At 40.3% G+C, this 18,739-nt stretch overlaps 2 protein-coding genes across 7 annotated transcripts in view; one reads left to right on the top strand and one right to left on the bottom strand.

The window, feature by feature from the left end:
• The window catches only part of STRN (striatin), a 73,934-nt gene extending 63,399 nt beyond the window's left edge, over positions 1 to 10,535 (top strand). For both annotated transcript variants that reach the window (XM_076334252.1, XM_076334251.1), the window contains exons 17-18: positions 1,226 to 1,312; positions 1,399 to 10,535. In XM_076334252.1, coding sequence (XP_076190367.1) covers positions 1,226 to 1,312; positions 1,399 to 1,568 — 257 coding nt within the window. In that variant the 3' untranslated portion in view covers positions 1,569 to 10,535. The remainder of the gene's footprint in view (positions 1 to 1,225; positions 1,313 to 1,398) is intronic.
• Positions 10,536 to 13,125: 2,590 nt separating this feature from the next.
• VIT (vitrin) overlaps positions 13,126 to 18,739 on the bottom strand; it is a 60,095-nt gene continuing 54,481 nt past the window's right edge. For all 5 annotated transcript variants that reach the window (XM_076334245.1, XM_076334246.1, XM_076334249.1 and 2 more), the window contains 2 exons: positions 16,939 to 17,452; positions 13,126 to 16,330 (listed from right to left, as the gene is read on the bottom strand). In XM_076334245.1, coding sequence (XP_076190360.1) covers positions 16,152 to 16,330; positions 16,939 to 17,452 — 693 coding nt within the window. In that variant the 3' untranslated portion in view covers positions 13,126 to 16,151. The remainder of the gene's footprint in view (positions 16,331 to 16,938; positions 17,453 to 18,739) is intronic.

Genomic DNA, 18,739 nt, shown 5'->3' with positions numbered 1-18,739 from the left:
CTGAAACAGAAATCTCTCATCACCAGTAGAGCCCAAAGATTGCCAGCCCAGTTAAAACTTCATTGGCACAGTGATAAGGAACCTCTGCATCATTCTCTGTCCGTTCTTTTAAAATGCCTTACGTACGGAGGTTATAAATATTTAACATAAAAGGAAGCTTTTTTTAAAATGTTCACGTGCTTATGTTCATGTTTCTTCTATTGTGTTGTCGCATTATTTTGATCTGAGGGCAGGAAGCTCTGGCACTCCTTTAGTGCCTCCAAGACCTCTGCCTGATGGCTTGGAGGTAGAAGTTCCCTTGTAGGCATCGTTCTCAATTTGATCCACTGTATTTCTCCAAATCTCTCGCTTCTGCAGAAACAGCTGGACAGCTTATAATACTTTTTCTAATTTGTAGTGAGAGTGGCACTGAGATGTGTAATTATAAATCTCTTTGGTTTTAAAGGACTTTTTGATAGGAATGGTAGTATTAATCTGGTATTCTGACTGTGAATCTTGATAATCTCCAGTTTGTGACTTCTCTGCTTCCAGGTCACACTGTCTTAAAAGTTAAATTGAGATCTCTCAATATTCTTGTTAAGTTTGTTATTCCCCAGATGTATGTTAAATAAGAGGTGAAAGGACCCAATGGAAGCTGAGGAAAAAGCTGAAAATAGCTGATTTGTTTGATGACATAGTTCTGTAATAAACAGTAGAGGAAACAGCTGCTCTTTTTTTTTTTTTGTTTTATTATCTTCTGCAAGAAAAACCCCCACATTTGACTCATGATTTCTTTTTTTTTAACATGAAATCATTATTGTAATTATAATAAGCTGAAATAGAACATTAATTCCCTCTGAGTTAACTAAAATTATCCCATATTCTTATGTAGTTTATATTCATTGCTTTTTAGTATACTCAGCGCCTGTCCTCCTTCCCAGTCAAGATCTTATTCCTGAACTTGCTTAATTCACTTAAGGGGCAGATATTTAAAATGCACGGTGATTGCAGCTTCACGGTGGTTTTGCACACATAAAACAAAGGTCTAACAAAGTTGGTGATATTGGTACTGTGGCTCTCCTGAGACTCTAAACGTTAAAAGAATGACTTCTTGCGTAATTTTAATGATTCAGTCATGGGACAAGATTTTGTATTTATAATATGAGCTGTGGTAGGGTTTAAGCAGTGAATACAGAAAACAAAGTGAATTGCAGAAAATAACCTAAATAAATCTTTTCTTTCAAAGGAAAACTGATTCACTCCATGGTAGCTCACTTAGATGCAGTTACAAGTTTAGCTGTTGATCCTAATGGCTTGTATTTGATGTCTGGCAGTAAGTACATTCAGATTTCATTTTCTTTTTCTCATGATGGTGGCAAACATGAGAATTATAAAGAAAACTGTTTCCCCTTTCTTTAGGTCATGACTGTTCGATTCGCTTGTGGAATCTTGAAAGCAAGACCTGCATCCAAGAATTTACTGCTCATCGCAAAAAATTTGATGAGTCCATTCATGATGTGGCATTCCACCCCTCCAAATGTTATATTGCCAGTGCAGGAGCAGATGCCCTGGCTAAAGTGTTTGTATGACAGAGTGCTTCCCTTTCAACTCTAGCTCTGTACATATTCAACCAGCTGCACAAAAGAGAAGAGGAGGGTATGAGTCTTCTTATCCTGCCCTATAATTCAGAGAATGTTTGTAAGTGTTTAGTTTTGCAGGGTGCTGTTTTCTAAATTGACGTTTGTTCTGGTTTCTGTGAGCTCAGCTGGTGCTGAGAGCTTGGAAACTCTCAGTTTCAAATAGTTAAAAAACAAAAGAAATGCTTTTATTTCAGAGGGTGTGAATTTTCGTCCAGGCAGGCCTTGGGTGAAACTAGGTCTATGTAGTCTCTATTAATAAAATGGAGTACTGGAAAGAAGGGGTCTAATTGCATCAGGGAGTAGGAAAAGAGGGAAACTGCCTAGGATGCTCCTCTTTGAGGAATTGTAATGTACTTATAAATCACCTGGAAAAAAGTGTCAGTTCGCATGCTCATTACTGTGTCATGTGAGAGGCACTTAGTCATCCCTTTGGTATTAATAAAGTAGAGCTTGTTCAGAGAGCAGTAGCAGATAGTTAATCTCAGCCACCTGGCTGGTAGCCTAAGATAAATGCAGTTAAAGGAAAGCAAATTACTAACATAAATTAAAATGCGGTAAAATTTTTTGTTACATCTTCTGTGTTATACAGTAAATATTTAGTTTGCAAAAAAAATTTATATAATTTTTTAAATACTGTATTAGTGTGTGGCTAGAAGCTGAGCCTTTAGTCTAGTCCCAATTAACAACAGACTGAAGCAGTCTGTATATACTGTAGTAGCAGATTAACTTATTCAGATTTATAATGCTGTTTATTCTTGGAGATCTGGCACAAGAAATTATCACAAAGCTTTCCAAAGAAGCTGTCCTACAATTTAACTATCAAACGTTCATCTCCTCTTTCGGTTCCTGCTAAAAAGGGTATCATTCTGGGCATTAAGGATAACAGTGAAATACTTATTTTGAAGATTAAACCTATACCTGATGCTTTGTATGAGTCCTGCTAGTGCAATAGGTGGGAACTATACAAAGTTCCATCAGTTCCAGAGATTCTGCTACTTCTAGAGGTATTTCCCAACTTCACCATTTGTTGAACTTTTAAACTTACCCGCTTCACTGGGTGTATCGTGCCGTTGATTAGGTTACCCGAAGAACGAGTGCTTCTTGTAATTACTCAACAGATGTGCTTTGTTTATCTGTTCAGAGCTTCTCTGATGATTTGAATGACAAGTAACTTTTAATCCTATCTTTTAGTCTTTTTACCCCTTCTTAAAGGAAGGTGAGTGGATTCTTTTCTATTATATGTCATCATCAGAATTATTACTGCTCATAAGCCCGAAGTTGGTGTTTTCCTCTAATGGGAATGGAAGGCAGAATTTCTGCTGGAGATGATTTCTGGTGCTCATGCAAGTAGGAAAGAACCCAGCGCAACTCTTCCACATACCAGCCTGAGGTTAAGACTGGAAACTGATAAATAAATCTTTACCTTTAAACTGACACTTTTTAAAAAGGAATCATTGAAAGATATCAACGTAGGGTTTGACTGTGTTGTTTTTAGAGTGGCATTTGGGGATGGGACCACATTTGAAGCTGATCTCAGACTTTACATCAACTATATTATTTAGAATAAAAGGCTGACCTGTGCTGTTTGAGCCTGCAACACATTATATTTACGGCTAAAATATCCTGGAATACCTTTTATTGCTCAGAATATTCAGATATGTCACTTCATGATATTGATATGCAATATATTTCCATAGATAAGATTAGAACTTTGACCGTGAAACAGATGACTACAATAGTAATTCAGATTATTTAGTTTTTATAAAGTGTTTTGGTTATGATGGAAGGGGGGAAACTTGGCTGCAAAACTGAGCATTCAACTTTGTGAGTTCTGTGTACTTGACTCATGGTCTTTCAGTGTCATTATTTTATTTCTTTTTGAAGAGGAAATGACAAAGATTTATTTGAAAAATTCTAAAAGTTATGTATATTATATATGTGTATATATATTGTAAACATGTATTAAATGTGTCTAGTAAGGGAAGACTCCATGGGTGCATTTTAATGTTTTAGTATTAAGAGTTCTCTTGAGTTTGTGTATACAAAGGATAATGGTGTGAGTATGAAATGAATGTTGTGCTTTTGCTTACACAATACAATATGTAGTCACAGTTGTTTAAATTGCTGTACATAGAACTAATAGGCTGGCATGCTTGTTTTTAAAGACTGTCATTCTGATTACAATTGGAATGTAAGAAGTGGCTGTTCAAATGTGAATTGAAAGATGTTTCCTTCTCACTATTGAGCTCTTGCTCTAACTGAAAAGTGATTTTTTTTTTTTTTTTTAAAAGCTGGCAATAGCTAGAGGATGAGGTGCCTTTAAAAAACAAAACAAATGTAGCCTTACAAAGAGGTTGTGGAGTATATATATTTTTGTGCTGGTCTTCATAATTGATGTCAATGTCTTTTACTGTACTTGCTCACATACTTGTAGGACTGCAGGGTATTGTGCATGAGCCTGTCAGATCTTCTGAACATCATCATAGGAGTTAGGGATGAAAAAATTATTTAGGTTATCTAGTCCATCTGCTTGCTAAAGCAGGGTTGCAGACTTGTGCATTTTAATATTGTCTTGGCCAGTGAGGTTTTATATATGTTCTAAACAATTAGGCTTCCTTTAGAAGATTATTTCAATGGTTGCGTCTCACTGACAGGAGGATTTACATGATGGTTAGCAGTTCTTTTTTGTAACTTCATGCCAGTATTCCAAGCCATGTTTTGTGCCATTTTACACATTCCTCATCTTTGTAATTTGGAACCTGCATGCACGCGCTGGTTCTAGCTGTATATTTCCATTCCTTTCCACTTTCTTCAAACTGTTTTTTAGTCTGCTCTTTTTACACAACTTTTTCTTGTTTTCAGCTTTTTAGCTCAGTTCTCCATATCTTGGTGCCCACAACACCATTCCACATGCATGATTTGTTGGACTTAGTCTGAAGGTCACCTGTTAAGCGTGGGTTTTGTTTGTTTGGTATTTTCCTCTGTAACATCATGCTTTTGTGTAGGAAGACCAAACTTCTGGTCTTCTGGTTAGTGTCTCAGAAACCCAAATCATATTTCTTTATTTCTGACAACTGTTTTAAATAACTTTGAGCGTTGCTGCTTCTCAAGTTTCTTCTTTGCTTTCAGTATGTTGTTATGATTCTTTTGCAGCTAGATACTTAATTCCTGTTTCATGATTATTCTGGGTTTTGTAAGCTTTGAACTTCTGATCTCTGCGGGGACTAAATTATTTTTATTTTTTCCCTTTTATGTGCAGTTCTACCTGGTTCAATGTAATTGGTAACTTTCATTAGTGTTACATACATCTGTTGAAAATGTAAACAAAACCGGACCTAAGGCTTATTCTTGCAAAAAAGCATTTTTGTGCAACATCAGTACATGGCATTTTACCATTACTATTTTTCCCATATGTAATTTACATGGTACATTTTTTAATGGTTAACTCATATAATCTTTCGTGTATGTTAGCCTGTGCTACTGATTTTGAGTTTACTAACTAATTTAATGGGAGAATTTTCAGTCCTTCCGTATGTTGAAAATTGGTCCGCTAGTTTTAAATACTCTCATTTTTATTTCTAATTTGCTTCACTGTGCTGTTTGCTTTCACATATTTGATTCAGTTACCAAAACGCTTGCACAAAATGATTTCGAGTAGCCTGGAAGAAGCTCTAGATATAATTATGTTGTGGAAAACATTTTCTTCACTCTTACAAAATCCTAATGTCTGCATTTATTTTTGTGCCTCACAGAGAAAACTTTTGACATACCAAGTAAAAGATTTTATTACTTGTAAGAAAATCACACGATGAATATTTTGGGATCTTTATTTTGATAAAATATGTTCTTTAGCAAGAAGTCTGTACAACTATATGCAACATACTGTAGGTTATTTTTTAGGCCGTATGTTTTCAAATAATGTTACATTAAAGCAGTCCCATATGTAATATGTTTGGGTAAGTGTGTGATGTTCACCATACAGTTTTGTGATTAGGTCATACAACACCATTTTGCAGTTGTGAATTTAAAGTAACCAGAAACTTGTCCTTTTGAGTGAATGTGTAAGAGATAAAGGACTTAAACCACCTTTTTCAGTACACCTGTTTGATCACAGATATGTCCCCTTTCCCCATGTTTCAACAATGTAATTTTGGGGAGCAGCAATTTTCCATAAACTGGTGTGTCATTTGAGTAGTGTTTGATTGGCAGAAGTGTTAGTCCATCCCAAAGGAAACAAAAAACTAAAAAGCGGGCATAACCATCAGATAAGCAAGTTTTGGGTTTTTTTAATGCTTCTCAGGACGTGTATTTGGAAGCATTTGCAGGCTGTGGTTTGGCAGTGTCTTTGCAGACTGTCGTAGGGAGCCTACTTGACACCTGTGTGAAACACCTAGTAAACCTAGTACAACCTAGTAACGTGGGTTGAGGTAAGGAAGAAAATGCAGCCATTGTGGCTGTCCCTGTGCCTGTACGGCAAGAGGCTGTAGCAGTGTTCTCCTTGGAGCCCTCTTTGCTGAAGCATCAGGCTTGCAGTCTAACACGAGTAATTTCTGCAGCGTGGGAGTATCTTCAAATGCGATCATTTGTATTTTTACTTTGAAGATCTGTAGGTAGCGGTCATTTGGATTGTGTGCTGAACAGCGAGGGAAGCAGGGAGACCATTTGCTGAACTCTGTAGGGGATAGATAGTAGGTTAAATGGCCAGAACCAACGTGCCCTCGGTGTGACTGGTGTCATCTCAGGAGAATTGGGCTGGGGCGCAGTGCGGAGTTTAGCCTGATGGCATCACAAAGGAAAACATTAAAAGGTTAGAGTAGCAAGTTTAGCGAGGCTTTCCCATAATGATTCTTCAGATTTATTCATTTGTCCATTGGCTGCAGGTTATATGAAGGATAAAATCTAGTATATATCCAGATTCCAAATTATGAACTCTTGTGTCAAAGTAAAAGGTGGAGATTGCTCAAATTTCAAAACTAAGTCACTTTAGATGAGGAGGTGGCAGGAGATTTGTAATAGCTTATTATTTAAATTCCAAGAACAGAACTTACTCTTCTGTTAACATAGTCTTCATGTTGGGGACCCAGTTATGCAAAGATAAGTTCCTCAGACACGGTAGTGGGACTACTCTTTTGCTGCCGGATAAACAATTATTTAAAAACAAAATTGCAGGACTAAGACTTTGTCTCATGATATCCGTTAGTATTGAACCAAAGCCACAAAATTTGGGAAGCAGAATAGAATTTTAGGCTTGTTTCTCATTTTTCTTTCCTTTTCTTTTCTTCAGACATAATCTACATATTTAAGGTATATTACATACAGTGTCATCTGTATGACTCACTTCACATTAAATATCCCATTCTGTAAAAAAAAAAAATACTCCTTCAGTACTTTCTCATACAAACGAGATGTGAATGGGACCGGTGGTTCCAGCTAATTGTGACTCACTTAGCAGATATGTCTTTCAGCTTTCTGATGGGTGAGCTGATAAGATTAATGGAAAAAACTGTGAAAACATGATGCTGCTTGTAATATAGCATTTAAAAACACTCTGAAGTTTGTGGCTGTTTAGTGGAAATTGTTTTGTACTACGCTGTTAAGAATGAAGAAATCAGAATATGATAGTAAACCATTTACATATGGTAAATTGGTTTGTATAAGATGTTGCAATCTTTGACACAGTAGTTTGAGTTTTCTTGGGCATCTGCTGTTGGTGAGCATCGTTGGGATGCTCAGCGTAGCTGTTAGTATTCAGTGACAGAGAGAAGGCAAAGACTTCCCTGAAAAAACTACTCAGATGTTTCAGGAAGCTCTCTTTTTCCGTAAGGACGTGAAGGCATTGGGAATATTTTGTCTAAATCTGATAATGCATTCAGCTGAAGAGGGTTACAATAGGTGAACAGTCTTGACTCTTTCATCATCCGTGTCTTTAAGCTTAGAGACGAACACCATTACTGAAACGAATGGCCTGTAAACTGCTAGTCAAAACCCCCGCAGGGTTTTGCTCTGCTCAGCAGCAGAGAAGCTGATGGAAAACACAGTGTTAACCCATCCAGTTATATAGGGGGTGTTTTACTATCTTTTACAATATGGGTTATTTCTTGTATTACATACAGCAAAGCAAATGAACAAAACACCTGGGAAGTGGGGGGGCGGACTAGGATGATGTTTGTGTAAATAGTCCTTGCTCGGGCAAGTGCTCTTGTTCAGCTGGTGGGACTAATCCCAGGAGGGAGGATGGTGGGAAGTAAGACCTTCAAAATGATGTCTCTGCCTGTGCTAATGAACATACCTGTTGTGCACGTTATCTATCCTTTTGATATCTGATTTTTACCTTCTCACCTAAATCCTCCTTTAGGTTATATTTTCTTAGAATCTTAAAATCCCATCTGCAGTGGACTCTCGTTGCAGGGTAAATTTCATAAAGAACTATTGATTTTCTCTTAGAGTGTTTTTTGAAGGGGGGTGGGGTGGGGTGTCAGCTTCAGCCCTACCCCTCCCACCACCAAACGGCTGATTTGTACCTCCTTATTCCCAGTTAATTTAATCCTACTGAATTATCTCTTACCCCACCTGCTGACTTAATTTTGCTGCTCTATAGTCAGTTGTGAAAACTTATGAAGTGCTGTATCATTTAAGATGTTTTGGAGAATCTGAATTCCACTACAGAAGGTGTAAATCCAGTTGAATAGTAGAAGCTGTGGGTCTCAACTGGTTCATTGTCAGGAGAGATTTGTTTCTGGATAACAAAATCCAAACTATGGCTGAACTAAAAAGGCATTTAATAATAATATATGCTTTTTAGCCCAACTTTCTTCCTGACTGAGTCTGGGTTGTGGTATTGCGTGTTAAACTAGTTTTGCCCTGCTCATGCTGCCAAGCCATGTTGTGATCCTGGGAGATCACACCCCCATTTAAACCGTGCCTGCACGTGTGTGTTTTAAGCTGCTCAAAGCCTTGTGTTGACGCGGTCCTCAAGCCCAGTCTACTTGCATTTCCTCAGTTTGCATTGCAGGCTCCCAAAATTACTTCCTTGCCATTTCAAGGAATCCTTGGTCCTCTCACCAGAGTATTAGACTGAGACGTTGAGGAAAGATTTATGCAGCTGGATTGGTACTATTCTGAAAGGGAAGGAATAACTTGTTGCCAAGCCAAATATTTTCTTTTTTTTTTTTTTTTTGATTACTTACTAAAAGCAGCCAAAAACATTGTATAAGGGATAAACAATGGACTTCAAGCTAATATTTTTCCATTAAGAATTTATTTTTTTATTCTTCCTGTCATCAAGGTAGTGCTTTTTGAATGTAGCTTGTTTTCAGACGTATGGCTCCTAGAATTGTTTCCTTGCAGCCAGACATTTACAAACATGCATAGGTTTTGAAAACTGTCTCATATGTGTTAGCACTTTTTCTGGAAATGCAAACCGAGCATGTTAGCTAATAATTTCTTGTACCTTTATAGCCCAAGCAGACTGAAAAGTGGTCTTGTGCTATGTTTTCCTTGAATCATGCAGCTGAAAAAAGTCGTAGAAGAAAATCCGTGATGAGAAGACTATTGTTGCTGTAAGATTTTCTGTTGACATTTGTCAGCATATCAACTACCTGCATTGTATTTCGTATAAGTATCTTCAACTGGTTTCTTTTAAAAGAAACTGTCAGGTTAAAAAAAAAAAAAAATTCCAGACAAATTTCTTTGCCTTGTGGACCGTAGTTTGGATTTTTTTTATTGTTGTTTATATTAATATACTTTTTTTTTTTTTCCTCTCTACAAGAATAGCTATTGAACTTAGAGTTACCTGACAGTTCTCTTTTGGAGAAGATACCACAGGTGATAACCACTTAAATGTTAGCGATTACAGTTTCTCCTCTTCTGTTTTGGGTCACTTCCATGACAGATAGTTGATATGAAAAGGCTACTGTGACTGATATATAAACAGCTAAAGGAAATTAAGACTCCCCTTCAGAATTATGCTGAGGTTATGATTTTGCACGCCAGTTTTGAATGACTACTTTGAAACAATGTTGGGCTTCAAGCGTCTTGCAAAGTGGTGGGTCCAAATGAGAAATACATACTTGTTGAGTAATAGTCTGCTTGTCAGTTTGTGTATGGCTCAGTACAAGGCTGTGTCAGAATTTCGGTACCACCAAATTACCTTGTTTAAATGCTACTGTTGTACAAAAGTGAATGTTAATTTAAGTGAGAAATTCTGTTTTCTAACTTGTGAAGGAAATAGTTTTCTTGGGAGTAAGGATCCATAAATTTCATGTATTTCGTGATTGCGGAAAGGCTTCTTAATCATGGGACATGAGAAAAGTGAAAAAGTGATTCGTTCTCCAAAGATTTGATAAGCATTTATTATAAAAAGTATAAATTTTTGCTTTAAATGAAAATGCTTCTTCAAACACTTTAATATTAAACTTCCTACTAAAATTCAATATTTTAAAATCCTGGATAAATATCTAAAATGGCAAAGATAGAAAATTCAGAAGGAGATTATTTTGAAATATGCCAGTATATTTTTGAGCTTCTCAACTGCAGCCCTGAATTTTCTCTTTTTCACTGCAATTCCTATTTTGTGAAACTTCTTGCATAGGTTATATTTAAAGCTATATTCACTTGCCTGAATAAGTCAAGTAAATATTTTGTCATTAAAATTATATAGATCTGCTTATGTTAGTGTGCCGTTTAAAATGAGACCACATTGAGGTAACCATGCAGGTATTTGTATTGGTATGACAGTAGTGAAGTGGGGTAGCTGTATACTGTACCCGCATTCTGTGCTGAGCAAAATCACATGGACTTCCAGAAATAAGCAATGGTTTTTAAGAGCAGCTTTATTTAATGTTACAGCGGCAAGTAAGTGTCATTTGTACCATATAATTATGTAAATTGGGTGCTAATAAATACTATTTTTCAACATTTTGTATTGTGTTCATAATTCTGCGGTTTATCACGAGGTGTGTGTACTAGGAGGGGGAAGTGCACTCAGACTAGGACAAGCAGACATGCGTCTGGAGGGCCATGAGGTAACTTCATGCGAACTTCCTTTTGAACTGTGCAAAGCGTTACCGTTCACAGTAGCGTCTCAGTTTTTCTGTTCTCCATATGTCTTGGTTTTGTACTGCTTTGCCACCTTGCCACTGTTGGCACCCTACGTCTTTCTGGGCACTCGGGCACACAGTCCCCAGCACCTTCACGGGGTGAACGGACATGCGGAGTGGGTACGGTGCCGTTGTGCAGGAGCTGGTCTTATCAGCGGTGCATTGATCGCAGCGAGGCACGGTGCGCTTCCTGGGGAGAACATTCATCTAACAAAAATAAGCGCACGGTTCTGCCCTTGGGGAGAGGAGAGGATGAGGGAGAGCAAACCACACATCACAGATGGTAGCCGCGTTGCTACGGGAAGATGCTCAGAACGGCACTGTTGAGGGGGTGGTATGGGAACCTACACAGAACTGAGCAGAACAACTTGTTAGCGAGTCCACCGTTTGGTTTTGTTTTTTTCCTGAGCTTGTAGGTGGGATAAGTGAAGTTCTCATCTCCTCTCCACGGTAGGTAAAATAAGCCTTCTGATTGAGTCCTACTCATCTTCCTTCCTCACAGGAAAGGAGGAATTGCTTTATGAAATGACAATACAGTTGCATTCGCCCCAGTGTTCTTCCTCCAGGGAGGGTCAGTAGAAGACTCCTGAAGTAGGGAGAAAGAAGATTTCACAAGCAATATAGGAGTGACCTTGCCACATGGGAGGCCTTCCTAACATCCTTATGGGTTTGCCTATGAACAAGACGCGTCCCCGTAATGATTTGGGTGTGAGCAAAGTGAGCATATTCTCTTTGGCCATGTGGTGAAACTTTTAACTACCGTTTCTCTTTGTGCTTAAAAAGAAGTCATTTCTATGAGGGAGTGTTGGAGTTCTTGAGCTGCATTATCAGTTTTTATTAGAAATCAGAGGAAGGGTTAAACTGGTGTTAAGGAAAATAACACTTGCTTCTCTTGCTGTTCAGTATGACTGACAGCTGATTGTGAGTGATGTAGCTGATGCAGTGCTAAAACCTGCGATACCCCCCCAGTTGAAGTTTTTAACAAGGAAAAAAAAGGACTACTTTGAGGAATTTGAGGCACTCGGCTATATAGATGTACACTTGCAATGTTTTCAATATGTAGGTGATTTAGCAAATGTAGATGGCCTAAGACTTCTCAAACTGAGATGGGAATGGAAAGAAAAGGGACCAAGTTGTTTCCATAATGTTGCTGATGGGCAGAGAAAGATAACTAGAAGAATGATAGAGTGACTTTGTTCAACCATGAAGTAATTTAAGGTATATATACCACAGAAGACTGACAGTGTTTGGTGTCTAGGTAATATTTCTGGTATTTACTGCTTGCTTTGACTTGTAAAGTAGATAATGTGGATAATTTTCTGTGGAGTTTACAGGTAGGGTGTTAAATCCACTAAGGACATTTAGATTGGGTTGGTCTTGCCTGGATGCTTAACCCCAGACTTTTTCCTGGTTACTGGAACGGTTCCCCTCGTGTGCTGGAGAGCCATGGGGGGAGGAACGTGAGGAGGAAAGGGAAACTCGTCTGCCTGCCTGTCAGGAAAGCAAAATTCAGCAGCTGCTGTGAGGAAACCCTCCTCTCGCTGAACCAGCAAAGTGGCAGCAGCTGAGGAGCAAGAGGGTGTACGCAGCAGGCGATGCCTTCTGTGCAGGGTGGCAGTGACAGCAGAGGTGCTGAGTGTCCCACCTCTGGACCAGCAAGGTAAGATAGTGCTGGGAAACAGGGGTTTGAGGTACCTCTCTCTGAAGAGATGGTTGAACTTTGACTTGAACTTTGGTTGTTCACCCAGAATGTGAGTAGCTAATGCTGGAGTTAGAGGCAAGAGGTGCTGTCATAGAGCTCCCCCATGGCTTTCAGGGCATGGACGTTGGTATTTATTTCCAGGTGGGTGTTCTGCACTGTGATTGCTGAGCAGTAATAAGCCACCAGCCCAACTCCTGAGTGCAAAGATGCTTATTTCCTAGGAAGAGGGTGATCAGACAACCCCCTTTTGGCTATGTATCCAGTGGTCAGGCATCTGAAACTAAGCGGCCCAGTATCAAGCGTCTGGACATCTAGATCTTCTTTGATTCAGCCCTGCATCTAGAAAGTGTATAGAGACCGTGTTAATTTTTTTTCAGCTTCCAAAAGAAGTCTAGTTCCAAATAAGATGTGATCTTGCAGTCTTGGGAAAGTACATATGATTTTGATGCCTTTCAGCCATTAGGCTCTGCTTCAATGGCTGATTCCTCTGATAGGTAATTTGGTGCTTGTTCCTCTGCTAGCTCACTTTCAGGCTTTTTTCCAGCCGAGCATGTAAAAAGATGACATTGAAGCACCTGGGGCTTTACCAACCTTGCTGGGTCTTCCGTAATCTGGTAAGAACCTCATCTGCGTTTCAGAAACTAAAATGGCATGGACCATATTTGGTGTTTATTTTTTAACCACATACGAGATGACATGTAGTGCATATGCCTTTGGGACAATTTTATTGCAAAAGATATAGCAACTTGCATTGATAAGCTCAAAATAGCTTGTATATGTTACAGAAGGAGTTCTGCTGCTTTCTTCAAACAAATACACCCCCTTGAACGTTTATGAAGATTTATACGTAAGTTATCTTGTTTTTTAATAAAACACTACTTAGAGGCTTTAGTAGATGGCAAGTATCTTGATTGCTATGAAGGGTAAAGGTTAAGAGGAGTGTGTTGTGTGCTGATCCACTCGCTTGCTTTTGTTAATGGAAGGGTGTATTCTTACAAGTTCTGAGGCTTACGCTTAAGTTTACAGTGTTTATGAATAGGACATCTAAGTTTAGGTGAGTCGGATTAAACATTAAACCACTTTCACACTTTGCGATCCAACAATTTCAAGGTCATCCCGAGAAGTTAATAAAAATGCACATTGGCAAGCGAGCGCCGTAGTTGTTCTGTAAACTTAAGATAAACCATTTAAACAACAACAAACCCCGAAGTGCCCTTTATAAATGCTTGACACAGAAGATAGCTGTGCAACTTCCCTGTGAAAGAGCATTTGAAAGCTCACTGTCATTGCTTGAAGTTTAAGCTTTTGGAAGAAATTAAAATGCATATCCTAAAGAACACATGTGGCTCTAACTGTTCCTAATGTCCCAGCCGTCTGTGCTGTGCTTTCAGCAGAGCACAAGCTAAACACTGGGGAGTCTCTGCAGAGTACCAGTCTTCTGTGCCGCAAGAGTACGGCCAGTATGGAGAACAATGTGCGGTGGTAAGCTGTTGGATTAAAAATTCAGCCACAATATTAAGAGTAGCTAAAAGTTAAGACTTGGGACTTTTTCTCAGCTAGCCCCAACTTGAACCCCAAGCAAACAGGTTTTCAGACAATAAATCTGGTGTCTGAAGTCCCTAGTAAATTCAGTTTGTGTTTGAGATTTGTCCAGCCCATGTAATGTCCCTTGTTGACAGAGAAAGATGCTTTCAGCAGAACGGTAGCGAGGGAGGTGGGTCAGGAGATGGGGGGTACCAGGGGTTGCTCTGCTTCTACTTAACTCTCTATCCTTAATCTTTACTTTTTTCAAGCCAAGAGGCTATTGCTGTGGAAGTGCAGCAGCACAGATTAGTGTTAAAAACTCTGCATACAAATATATTTTATGTCTTTGTTTTGCTTTTTTTGGAAGCTGGCAGTGCCTTGCGTCTTCTGTCTGGGTAGCATTATTGTATTGATGATGTTCAGTTAAAGCTGGAACTGAATGTTTCTTCTAAGAGGAAGATCTGAACCTTCCCTGTGTAAAACCACTGTTTCATCCGGGATTGGTTTTGATAACCTCTTGAGAAGACCCTAGCCTGGCTTATGTTACCACACCAGGGACATCATGCAGAATCTGCTGTTCTCATTAGTTTGCATTGTGCTTACTTCATTGGTAATTTTTGAGCTACTTCAGTCACATTTCCAAACGTAATGATTTAAAAGATTGTCTCCCTTATGGCAATTTACTTCAATTAATGTTTTTATGTGAATAATAAACATCCTGGGTCATGGTTATTTATTAAAACTATAAAGGCTATTAAAAGTCTGGTTTGTGAGTAAGATGTGAAATTTGAGTTTTAATTTCTTGCTGTTAGTTCTGTAAGCCTGACACGGTGTGGCTTTGATTGCCGTAAGGTGCATGAACACGCACGTTTTTATTGGCTCTGAAACTCCATCCCTTTCCTTCGATAACTTTGCTTAATGAACATGTTTTCTTAAATTATACTGGATGGAAACATAACCAGCAACTGCTGCTTCCTAATGAAAGTGTAGTTCTTTTGACCTTCTTAACATGTCACTCCTCCCCTACTGACCAGTGATATGGCTAGTTCTTCACTTAAGAAACAACAGCATGTTTTGAATAATCCAGGGCTGTAGTAGGTTCATTTTGAAATCAATCCATAAAACAAAGTCAATCCCAAATTTGGGAGAGGGTGTCCGTAAATGCTCGAAAAACTGCTTTTCCCAGTATAATACAGAACTTCAGGTAATTCCATCTTAAATCCTGTCAATGGCTCTTGCATAGCTCTCCTCACACTAGAGACTGCTGTAAGCTGTTCTGAGCTGTGGTTTAATGATAGAGCGGTGGGTCTCAAACGCTTTTCCGATCGCAAGCAACTTAAACCCACAATTTTCTCAAAGAGTCTCCTCTGTCCCGGCAGCTCTCCTGTGGTCCTGCAGGCCTTGAGCCGCACAAGAGCGGAGCAAGTGAGCTAAGGGGACAAGACACTTCTCAAAATCAAGTATTAATGCAGTGCTGTAGGAGACTAGATTCCAGTTCCTGCGTGTTGGCTGCTTTGTGGATTTGGGGCTTTACTGGGGTTGGCAAACGGTTGTAGGGTCCCACAGCTTGACTCATTCCTCTCGCTTGCTTTCCAAGTCTCTGGGTTTGGATAAATCTCAATGCTTGAGTTTACACTAGCTGAAGCTTAACTTGCTGGCAAGACAGCTGTACGAGAGAGACTGCCTGCTTTTAAGATGGTACTCAAATTTGAGTCGTGTCCGCCCGCCCCCCCCCCAAAAAAAGGGTGTCCTGACCTGGGTGCCGACTGACAGGCAGTACCACATGGAGGTGCTTCTGCCATAGCAGCTAAGCAGCGTGGCTGCTCCCTGAAGGCACCTGGCCATTTCAGGAAGCAGGTGGTACATTTGAAGGAGCTTGTGTGTGCCCAAAGGTGGGAATCAGACAAGCTGGGCCTCTCTGCTGGAAGCAGCTTTTCAAACAGGTCCAGTTATTTCCTCCATGTTTACTGCCTCTTTTACTATCCATCCAAATCAGAGTTTCTGAAGCCTGCAAGGGAAAAAAAAAAAATCAACAATCTACACAGAGCGTTATCATGCATAGGGACAGAGCTGTAATCAACCTTGCTGACTGGAAAGTGCCAGATTAAAACACCTCCAGTATTTCTTGAACTGAGGTCTGGCAATACTCCTGTGGCACTTGGTGTGCCTTCAGCATGGCGCCTGAGGGTTCTGCCTTCCTCGAGTCCATCAGTTCCGTGGCTGGGAATTAAATTCTGTGCAAATGTTTTGGATGAGCTGATTAACAAAGCGGTAGAGGTTGTCAAATTCATCCACGAAGAAGGAATGCTCCTTATCAGGGTCCGTTGCGATGGCTTCCAGTTCATCTTGGGCTGCCCAAGCAACTCCAATGGAGTAAGCTATAACTCCTGGAAAGAAACCCAGAGTTTAGAACAAGCATAAAAGTTGTCATTGCTTAAATTTGATTTAAGACCAATACTGCAAACGTAGTTGCCAGGCCACAAAAATGTGGGCAGTGAGTTGCAATGCTCTCTCTCTCTCTCTCTGTATAAAAATGGCATTTTCAAATTGGAGGAAACGCCTAGTTTGTGCTTTGGAAGTACCTTTTGCCAACAGCAAAAAAGTTTAAACAATAGTAAAGCTCTAGCTCTGGGTCTGAACAACAGGTTCTTGCTCCAATGCAAATGTCTTACAATTGTGTTGGAAGATGTATGATTATCCTGACTGGAAAGCCAAAGGAGGCTTCATGTGTTACTACGACAGTAGAAATGCCCTGAGATCTCCTATGCGTAGCTGCATTTTGCTAGATTTATGTGAATTTTTTTTTGGAAGGTCCTCATTCAGATTTTAAATAGACACTAGTCTTGCTTAGAGCTCGATGAGACCCCAGGGTTAGGTGCTACTCTTCCTTCCTGAAGTTCCATCCAGTGCCTTCAAATCGTAGCAAACTGCATTTCTCTGACCTGGATAAATGCTGAGGCACGTAGGAAGAGCAGCTGACAATAGAAGAGCTTACCGTTTTGGTGAGCTGCCATGGCCGGCACTCTGACATCATCATAAGACCTGCCATCTGTAATGAGAATCATGATCTTTCTTTTGTTGGGTTTGGATTTGCTGAACAGCTGCTCTGAGGCATAGCTGATGGCTGCTCCCGTGCTGGTCCCACCACTCCAGTAACTGATCCTTTTAATAGCACTCAACACGTCCTGTTTCGTGCTGTACTTGTCAAAGCTGAACTCAAGCCTTTGCTCATAGGTATACTGAACAGCTCCGATGCGGGTGTCGGTGTCTGAAATCTCGAACTCTTTGCTGATGTTGGCTACAAACTGGAGGACCGTGCGGAAGTTGCTGGTGCCGACGCTGCTGGAGCCGTCGATTACAAAACCGACGTCAGCTGAATTGAGGCACGTCTTGCTGCAAACCAGCCGATCGGTGTCGCAGACCCGCTTCACCAAGGGCTGGACCACCTTGTGTAGGCTGAACCAGCTGGGCACGTTGATGGAATAGAAACCGTTTGTCCTGCACACTGCCTGCAAGGCAACACAAGGACGAATGCAATGGAAGTTCAGTCCACCTGTTTCAGCTGGGGTATGTAGCTAAACTGTAAATATAGACTCCTGGAAAGAGCAATGCTGGAGTCTGAAGCGGCCTCTCCGCCAGTCACCATCTGCTTCCCTGGGAAATTATGTCAATGTAACATCACAGATACTCGTGTAACGAGCCAGTTTTTCCTGCCTTTTTTTAAAAAGCTGTGGGAGGGAGCTGATATTATAGTAGTGAAAGAAATGTAATAAGCAAGTTTGCCACCCGTCAAGCTTCTTTAGATAAGTTATATTGTTTGCAGAGAAAGCATCCAAATCACAGAGCTGCTGTTAGCGTGGCTCCAGTGGGCATTATGGTAACCTGTGTGTTTGCCAGGTGGCAACTTCAGCTCCCATCGTTCAGGGCAACAAGGAAAGTTTTGCCTACTGACAAACCTTACCACCTTGAACTGAAACCTGAGACTGAAGTTGGGTTATCTGTGGCTCATACCCTTCTAAGCAGAAAAAAACCCAGGCAATTTTGGTGAAAATGCAAAAAGCCCATAAAGATTCCCTGTTGTGCTGGCTCTGCCAAATAGTGAAAAACCCCAAACGTTAATTTTTATAACGGAATACGTGTAGGGAGCAGATCCGTGGGAGGCTTCTATAGGGTTAGTGGGGGTCAGGTGAGTGTGGGTAGGAAGTTAGGGATGGCACAGAAGAGGGAGTGGGAGCAGCCAAATGTGGGAGGGGGAGTGGTGGGGACAGGCTGGTTCAAATTGTCCTTGGCTTTAGTGCCTTTTAAATGCTAATGCCTCAGGTCTCTGGGTAAGAATATTTTGTTAAGCCGGGCTTTATCTATCAACTTTGTGTGTGTGTGTGAGTGTTAAAAAACTGAGGCACTGTTTTCTTGGTGCCTGGTCTTGACTTGCATAAAGCCTAACAGCTCCAAGGGAGTCACAGTTCCCACCAGTCTGGGCTCCTCACTGTGTCCTGCTCTCGTTTGCTCTTACTGTCTTGCTGCTATTTTAGTGTTACGATGCAGCGGTGTCAAGTCACCGTTCCCTCTTTACGTTCCTATTCTGAGCCCACTCTACTCCCACTTCTGCCGTGTCCCCGGCAGGTTTGTAGAGACTCACTGTAGCTTTGCCCTTTTAAAACATTAAAGGCAAATGAGACTACAATCCAATGAAACGCTGACCGGAGACAGCGCAGCTCTCTGGAGCAGCTCTGAAACTCATGGGAGATTATTTCACAGCAGAGTGACACGGCTCAGATGGGAATCTGTTTTCTGAA

The sequence above is a fragment of the Aptenodytes patagonicus genome, chromosome 3 (assembly GCF_965638725.1).
Source record: "Aptenodytes patagonicus chromosome 3, bAptPat1.pri.cur, whole genome shotgun sequence".
NCBI lineage: Eukaryota > Metazoa > Chordata > Aves > Sphenisciformes > Spheniscidae > Aptenodytes > Aptenodytes patagonicus.
Note: the sequence above shows the minus strand (reverse complement) of the source record. Positions and strands in the feature narration are given on the sequence as shown.